Below are 8617 nucleotides of genomic sequence, written 5' to 3' on the forward strand. Positions count from 1 at the left end.
TATTGTTAATGCTGCCTTTTCTATGAACATGTCACTGCTTATTTCTTCAAAGCAGTGGAATTTAGTTTATTAGTTCTTAGAAAAAAAAACAAGCCATGTTGCAGTAGAGAAACAGCATAAAGTATGCAATGCCAAAACGTCTCTTCTTCTACTCACCTGAGTTCCATTCACAACAACCCCTGACTCGGTGTGTGCCATTCCAGCTCTCTGACAGCACTGAAACGTGTTCTATATTAAAAGCACCCCTGCTACAAACCTGCTCTTTCTTTCCCTAGTCGAAACTTTCCGAATTGTAACTTTGTTGTTGATGTTGTTGATTCTTTGCTTCTCGCCAGCTAACGTTTCTAATGTACTTCTTCCGCATGCCCGGAGTCAGCTGATCTGAGAAGGAAGCGCGCGCCAGCGTTCAAGTCACAAAGCAGCCGCGTGCGTGTTCATGCGCTACAGTTTATCACGTGTTGTGCATGCGGACAGGGACAGGGACATCTGTCCACAGAGAAAGCAATGTCTTTCGGACAAATATGCGTTCGGTTGAAAATGCAGTGTGTCCTGCTACACTAGTGGCTGCAGTAGACCAAGCATGAGGCAAAGTATGAGAGCTCTGCCTGCTAGAGTCAGACTATGATTCTACAGACTTAAGTTTTGCATGAGGTTTGGAAGAGCCAATTATAGACAAAAACATTATAATTAATAGCTATATTTCAGCGACAGTTAAAATTACACCAGGATTACCAGTTACTGTTGGTGGTGGTGGTGCCTGGGCATCCTGACAGATGAGTATTTATATGAGAAGTTTGAACTTGTTGAGACATTTGGTTTCTCTTTACAATAAGAAGAGTTTTTGTGTGTGTGTGTGTGTGTGTGTGTGTGTGTGTGTGTGTGTTTTTACCAAAACTAAAACCACACTAATCAAATGTTCTATTCTATCAATATGAGAAACTGTGTATTGTTGCTCTAACACCAACAACTTGTTTTACCACTAGGTTTGGATCCAAAGAAAGTTGAGTTTTGTGTTTTGTTGATGTCAGTGGTTGTTTAGAGCCTCTTTCGAAGAATGGTTTCATCATTAATTCTGCTGTGTACCAGGATATTTCACAACAAAACTTTGTTGTCGAATCTACTTCTACCAGATTCAGACCCAACACAACACTTCCAACCAAATCAGAACATTCCAGATCAACATAGAAACTGTAAATGTGTTTTTTTCAATGTTGATCTCAGGGTCTGGATTTGCCCCTTACTGAGAATCTATTCTGCATTGAACAGCGAAATTTACCTGCATCCAGAATGACAGCTATAAAGAAGGCTGAAATATTCTGCATTTAGGAGTGTTGCATGTTTTCAACCTATGGGAAGTGATCCAGAGATTTATTCTTTTCCAGGACATAAAACTCTTCATAAAGCATTAATTGCAATGTTGCCAATCATTTTAAAGCCAGTGTTTTGTATGGGGTACTAATTTTAAAACTTTTAAAAAATGTTTACATTTTGATTGTCTTATAATATTTTTATACGCCTTTTTTTCATAAAGGACTTTGGTTCAGGGGCAGATATTTGGTTATTTATATGCCGATTACCTCTCCTCTGTTTTTATGATCCTTTCAAGATGTATAGTCTGGTGCTGGATGCTAGCCCCGCCTCTTCACTGTAGGTGTCTGGTCACGTGCTCTTGAGCGTCACTTGGCTCCTCCCACAGGCGGAAGTGCCGGAGTGCGCACACAGCAGAAAAGAGTGCAGGCTGCGCTGCGGGTTACGAGCCGCCCGCATTACAGTGGTAAAAGGAGAAGCTTAATGATCCAACTTAACCTTAGTAAGTTTGTCTAAATGTATAGTTCATTTTGGGGAATATAAATTTATTATTAAAGAGAAAGAAAATGATTTTTATATGTAAAAAAAAGTTATTTTTTTATGATTGTTCCCTTTCGGAGCACTGTAGCCTTATAATATCAGGTAATGTGCTTCATTGTTAGTTGTTTTTTTAAGGATTTGTTTCCTTGTATTTTTGTGTAACGTATTTTACATAGTGTTATCTATTAGGAAACGCTCCGATTTGCAGATCTTTTCAGGAAAGTGAGAATAATTCACTCGTGAGGGAAAAAAAAGAAACAAACCTTGAACTCGGTATCACGAATTTACTTCAAATGAATTCAATTTATAAATTAGCTTTATGTTTAAGCAAAATACATATATATAAATGAAAAATCACCCAGGTTTAATCGATCTTGTTATGACCCTTAAACACTAATACACGGGTTTACATCTATTGTCCCACAATCTGACCAATCAGATTCATTTCAAACTTTCCTTCACATTTGCATATGGAAATGTTTCACCTTTTCGCTTTATTCCGCGTGTCCGCGTGATCAAGTCCACTCTACTCGCCGCTGCAAATAGTTATATTTAGATGGAGAGAGAGAGAAAAGAAAGGGTGAGAGAGAGAGACCGATTCATAAACATGTCACCGACGTGAAATATATGGAAACGTTTAAAACTTTCTATTTAAATATCATGAATTATGGCCTTGAAAAATGTGTTCCCATTTAAGGGTAATACCGAGTATTTGGTGTCTGCTTCAGAAGCCCATTCGTCATGCAGACAATAAAGAGAGTTTTTGCCTGGCGCTGGAAATTTATGGCTGCCCTTCTCTGCCCTAATAACTCACGCAGTGTGTCCCACAGTGACAGACCCTGCAGAAGAACAGCAGCCCTGTTATCCATCACACACATCTCTGCATGCTGAGCTGCGAGCTTCTCCTCAGCCGCACTTTAAATGCCCGAGAGGAGGGGAGCCATCTGAACGCTTGGGTTTTAGTGTTCTGATGCGAAATGAATTTTCTAACCCTAATCCAAATCTAGAAAATACACACACACACACACACACACACACACACACACACACACACACTATGTATATTAAATTTGATCCATTTGTGTTTGAATATCTGCAGGAAATGCTTTAGTAAATTTTATATATATATATATATATATATATATATATATATATATATATATATATATATATATATATATATAAAATAAATAACTACACACTTACATTTAACTTTAATGTCGAAAATTAGTGATTTGTAAATACAAAAATTAATTGAATGATTTAAATTCTATTTAAACTTGAATTATTTAAAATTATGAAATTTAAATGTACCTGCTTTAGATATAATTTATAGATATAAAAAATATACATATATAGAATTCGATAAAAGTACATTTTAATGCACTGAATGAAGTGGAGAGAGTTTTTACATTGAAGACAAAAAAGTGGGAAATTTGCAGAAAATACGCATTTATTATTCATTGCTTATAATTATTTATTTGGTTTTGAAGGATTCTCTGAAGGCTTCGCTTGAAGGCTGTCCACTCCAGGTTTTCTTGCTCTCCGAGATGACCTGTCAACTGGATTAACGCCGAAAAGAGATTAATGGCGGGGGCGGGTTGCAATAATAATCGTTTTGTTTGATGTGACAACTTTGATAGGCGTTGATTTACTTACAAACTGATAGGCTTTTAATTGAGCGCCTCCATCCAGTGGGAGATGAAAGACGCAGTGCATTGAAAAGCTGCCCGGAGCCTCAGCCCTGATTAGCGCAATCAGCGGTGAAGAGGTCAGAGCCTTTTCTCTCCCCCGAAAAACTCTCGAGTACTCTCACACTTTCTCTTCCTCAAAAATACACCCTCCTCCTTTCTGCCGCACGTTTTGATCATTTTGTTGCATGCATACATATAAAACTTCAGGCCCATTTTTTTCCCTTTTATTACATTCCAACTGATACAGTGCCTCAGGTGACATGCATGTAATTATTATCTGCGAGTTCAAAATTCAGGTACGCGTTCATCTGTACAAAAAAAATGGAGGTAATATACCCGAAAGCGGAAGACTTGTGTAACTGTATACTAAAGCAAAAGAAAGGCGTGCATTTCCCCTCGCTGTGCACCTGGATGAAAACAGGCCTGGTGCTGTTCCTCTTCTCAGTACTCAAAAACATTACACAATCAAACTCTCTGATCCAAAAGCAATTTATTACAGAAGTATATATGTTACAACAAATCCATACAAATAAATGAAAATAAAGAAAACCCTATTTTAAGCGCAAATTACGATCTAACAAACAGTTTTAGGTCTTTTTACAGCAACACAAACACCTTATTAGTGTCTCTCTATCTTTTTTTTTTCCAAAAACATTTTTTTGTGGGTGATGGTATTAATACAAAAAAAATATCAAGTGTTTGAACAATCCACACCAAATTTCCTCGAATGCAAACAAACAAATGATGCAATATAACAAAGTTTGAGATAGCATGAGATTAAAAAAAATACCTGGTGCATTTTAGTTATACTTACTCTGGTTCGGTAAGGAGTAAATATAAACACGCTTGAATTCCATCTGTTTTTTTTCTCCCCGCAATCTGGTTTTGCATTTCCTCTCTTCCAAAGCGGAATAAGACACGAGCACTGTGCCGCTCGTATTATGTCTCTGTACCAAGGTGCTTCTTTTTCATTTGCCCTTTTCTCAGTCACCCGCAGCTTGTAATCAGCTACAAGAGCTGACATAAATCAGCAACAGGATTGACAGCGACTGACAAATAGCTGATTGATTGCGGTCGAGCAGAATTGACAGTTGACTGAGGGGTTGGGATAGAAATAGAAGGGCGGTGTATATTATGCTGAAAACATGTGACATTCCCATCCCTCTATCACTGCATTGGTCTGCTCCTGTCAACGCGTGTCTGATTGGGGAATTCAAACACCACGCGTTGATCTTCTGGTACACACCTGACTACCTGTCAAAAGCGCAATGCAGGGAGACAGCGTTTTAGAAACGTGAGTGAGACGCACAACATTTGAGGTAGTTTTTTTATTATAAATGAATAACTTCTACAAGAGAAATGTATAACACTACAGCTTCAACCAGTGCGAGGAGCGAGATATTTGTTTATTATTTTGAAAGTATTTAGAAAACTTACACACCTGGTTGTTTTGAAGCAAACCTATGGTTAATATTTTGATTTCAGCAAATAAATATAAAAAGAATAAACAAATAAATAACCATAGGATGTAATACGAGGTGTGTTTCTATTTTAGCCTTAAAAGAAATAAAGGCGGCCGCGGGTTTAGAAAGTGCGGCGTGGACAAGAAGCAAACTATTTTCCAGACTCTCCACCCCCAAGCTGTCAAAATAGAGGCGCTGGAGAAAGGAGAACGTCACATCCCCTTGACCCTCCAATCACCTCGGGGTCCCATTTGATTGGAAGGCGGCAAGGGCTTTAATCTCAGACTAATTCAGTTGCTTTTGAAGTGAAAATTTCGGCCAGTTCTCGGGCTGGGAGGAGTAGCGCGTGGAGCTGCGGAAGGAGGAAGAGCAGAACGCGCAATGCCTGTGGTGTCACGCGCAGCTACGGATCGGCGATAAGCCTCGCGCTGTGCGGCTGCTTTCCGCCACGAGCGAACGGATTATACGCGTTGGTATATATTCTTTTTTTTTTTTTTTTTTTTTTCTCCTCCCGAAGAAGATCGCTTCTAAATAGTTACTGATGCATAGGACGAGCGAAACGCCAACCGAATAAATGAGAATTGGGTCATGAGCACATCGCCCTCTGCTACTGCTTTAAGAAATAGCGATACCGATCTAGCCTGGGAAAGCTGCAGTTCTCGGAATAACAGCTCAGCGAGCATCAACAAGCCTTTCCTCCATCCCGTCCCTCCAACGGACCCTTTACGGCAAGCCAAGCGACTTCCCATCAAGGTTCTGAAAATGCTGACGGCACGCACGGGACACATTTTGCACCCGGAGTATCTCCAGCCTTTACCTTCTACTCCGGTTAGTCCAATCGAGGTAAGACATGAATTCTTCATTGATACAATCAGATGGTTTTATTTCTATATAAATAAATATATTGGCACGCGCTGTAGGAAAATGGCTTCTCTATTCTTTATTACAGACTACAATAATACATCGTGTCTTTATTGCATATTTGTTGTTGGGTTTATATCGATTTCAGTTTTATATCTGCTCGTTCCAGAAATATATTCAGTTTTCCATTTGACTCCGTGCTCCGCGATACCTCGCACTTTATTTTCCGATACGAAATAAATAAATAAATACAAAACAAACATGGACTGTAGTTCAAGATATGAGGCTGTTGTGCGTTCTGTAATATGCGTGTATTTATTTCGATCACAATATGTCGGTATTTAATTTGTCGGTGTGTTTTTTTTGTTTATTCTTGCAGCTAGACGCGAAGAAAAGTCCGCTGGCTCTTCTTGCGCAAACGTGTTCTCAGATCGGGAAACCGGACCCTCCGCCTTCATCCAAACTCTCCTCGGTTACATCGAACGGATCTAGCGAGAAGGAGACAAAGTCCGGTCCTTTAAAACTGAGCGACATCGGCGTGGAAGATAAATCGAGCTTCAAGCCGTACTCCAAACCAGGAGATAAGAAGGACTCGTCCTCTGGGGTTTCGAGCGGAGAGAAATCTGGTTTCCGTGTGCCGAGCGCCACCTGCCAGCCGTTCACTCCCGGCACCGGCAGCCCGAATTCCAGCACTTCAGCTTCCCCGATGCCGTCCGAGGCCAAAGGAGAGAGGGATGAAAAGAAAGACGCTGACTGTAATAAAACCTGCAGCACGGACGGCTCTGGAGCTACTGGCGTGAGCCACAGCAGGATAAGCGTGAGCTGTGCTGGAATTAACGTGGAGGTCAGCCAGCACCAGGAGAGCACGTCTGGATCCAAGGCCGCTACCTCGGAATCGTCGTCGGTGTCTTGCGCTTCCTCTGCAGCTGTGCTGGGCTCCGGACTTGTGGCACCCGTTTCTCCGTACAAACCTGGACAGACCGTTTTCCCTTTACCCCCCGCCGGTATGACCTACCCAGGAAGTTTAGCCGGGGCCTACGCGGGCTACCCGCAGCACTTCTTGCCCCACGGCGGAAGTCTGGTGAACGCGCAGTTTGGCGCAAGCAAAGCCGGATCGAGCCCATTAGCCGGGGCTTCTCCACCGTCCATCATGTCTGCCAGCCTTTGTAGAGACCCGTACTGCTTGAGTTATCACTGTGCCAGTCACTTAGCGGGCGCGGCCGGTGCCTCGTGCACGCACGACTCAGCCGCTGCGGCCCTCAAGTCCGGATATCCGCTCATGTACCCGACGCACCCTTTGCACGGCGTGCACTCCACGCCACCGTCTTTCGGCGGACACCCTTTGTACCCGTATGGCTTCATGCTCCCTAACGACCCGTTGCCTCACGTTTGCAACTGGGTGTCGGCGAACGGGCCGTGCGACAAGCGCTTCTCGTCCTCAGAGGAACTGCTTAACCATCTGCGGACGCACACAGCCTTCACCGGCGCCGAAAAGTTGATCTCGGGTTACCCGAGCTCGTCATCCCTCGCCAGCGCAGCCGCCGCGGCCATGGCGTGCCACATGCACATGCCGCCGTCCGGAGCGCCTGGAAGTCCCGGGACGCTCGCGCTGAGGAGCCCGCATCACGCGCTCGGACTAAGCAGTCGCTATCATCCGTACTCGAAGAGCCCGTTGCCTACTCCCGGTGCCCCGGTTCCCGTCCCCGCAGCCACCGGCCCTTATTATTCTCCATATGCACTGTACGGCCAGAGACTCACCACAGCGTCAGCTCTCGGCTACCAGTGAAACGGACTCCAAAATTTAGAGCTTATAAAGATTCGAAATATAAAGACTTTTCTATCAACGCGCCACTGAAGGACTGGATCCGTGGACTCCACTGTATTTATTTATGTCAGCTTAAAGCGGACAATAATACATAAAGGAAAAAAACTATTTGAGCAAACTCAGAAGTGCATTATGTTTAAATCTCAGTAGGTAAAAGTGAAACACATGTTAGAGTACTAATAAAATAGGGGTTCTTCAGTTCAACATTCATTTGAAATTGCTATGATTGTATATTGTTCGTTCTTATTTAATGTCTCATTGGAAAAAAGGAAATAATTTACATTTGCATGTTTTGTTTTGTTTTGTTTTTAGCCCAAATTGTCCGCATCATTTTAAATTGCCGTTATTTTTCAGGCGTATACCATGGAGAGAGAATTGGTATTTTTTTGTATGTATTCTGGAAAAAAAAAATAAGAAACAATTCTGTTCCATAATTGTGTCTTCAGTATTCTTTAACACGACAAATACAATTTACATTACACGTGTCTACCCAGAGTTTATCAATTAGGTGCACAATATTCTTAAAGAATGACAAATCATTACAAAAAATTAGCATACATTTTAACTAAATTATCTAATAGCAAACAAGTAAATATCTTGTATGACAACTGATATAAAAATCGAAAAGTTTTTCCTCCTTTATCTGATAATAAAATATGCAATAAAACGCTATAAGAAAAAAATTAATAAAAAGTCTTGGTCATATCAGAGGACGACAACACAGGAAAAAAATTATTCCAACTATTTGTATTTCTTTTGACAGTATTTGAAAATGTTTAGGAAAAACAGCTCACGAGATTCAATTCCCAGTATGTTTTTGTCTTCCACTGGAACGAGGCGTAGCTACATGCAAATTATTATCATACATAATGTTACAGTGAAATAACATTTGTGAAAACTTGATCATATAAATGGCAAGTAAAGCA

General features: G+C 41.3%; 2 protein-coding genes and 1 long non-coding RNA gene across 4 annotated transcripts in view; 1 reads left to right on the forward strand and 2 right to left on the reverse strand.

The window, feature by feature from the left end:
• lrmda (leucine rich melanocyte differentiation associated) overlaps nucleotides 1–417 on the reverse strand; it is a 245806-nt gene extending 245389 nt beyond the window's left edge. Inside the window, exon 1 of one of the 2 annotated variants that reach the window (XM_046833916.1) lies at nucleotides 157–414. In XM_046833916.1, coding sequence (XP_046689872.1) covers nucleotides 157–198 — 42 coding nt within the window. In that variant the 5' untranslated portion in view covers nucleotides 199–414. Of the gene's footprint in view, nucleotides 1–156 lie in introns of both variants that reach the window. The other variant, XM_046833907.1, reaches the window with a different exon arrangement.
• A 2866-nt stretch (nucleotides 418–3283) lies between these two features.
• LOC124376577 lies at nucleotides 3284–3848 on the reverse strand. Its single transcript, XR_006923857.1, has 2 exons — nucleotides 3508–3848; nucleotides 3284–3403 (listed from the first exon to the last, which is right to left on the reverse strand). It is a non-coding gene; the product is annotated as an uncharacterized LOC124376577 (long non-coding RNA).
• Nucleotides 3849–4726: 878 nt separating this feature from the next.
• Nucleotides 4727–8125, forward strand: znf503 (zinc finger protein 503). The gene is made up of 3 exons (XM_046835735.1): nucleotides 4727–4836; nucleotides 5098–5848; nucleotides 6246–8125. Exons 2-3 carry the CDS (start codon nucleotides 5594–5596, stop codon nucleotides 7650–7652), a joined length of 1662 nt encoding a protein of 553 aa, XP_046691691.1. The 5' UTR covers nucleotides 4727–4836; nucleotides 5098–5593; the 3' UTR covers nucleotides 7653–8125.
• Nucleotides 8126–8617: the final 492 nt, after the last annotated feature.

This window comes from Silurus meridionalis, chromosome 2 (assembly GCF_014805685.1).
Source record: "Silurus meridionalis isolate SWU-2019-XX chromosome 2, ASM1480568v1, whole genome shotgun sequence".
NCBI classification, from domain to species: Eukaryota; Metazoa; Chordata; class Actinopteri; order Siluriformes; family Siluridae; genus Silurus; species Silurus meridionalis.

Bases quoted from the DNA above. Each gene is read 5' to 3' on its own strand.
- znf503 (XM_046835735.1), top strand. From the start codon at position 5,594: ATGAGCACATCGCCCTCTGCTACTGCTTTAAGAAATAGCGATACCGAT. The intron at 5,849-6,245 runs GTAAGACATGAA...TTATTCTTGCAG, and splicing joins CTCCGGTTAGTCCAATCGAG to CTAGACGCGAAGAAAAGTCC.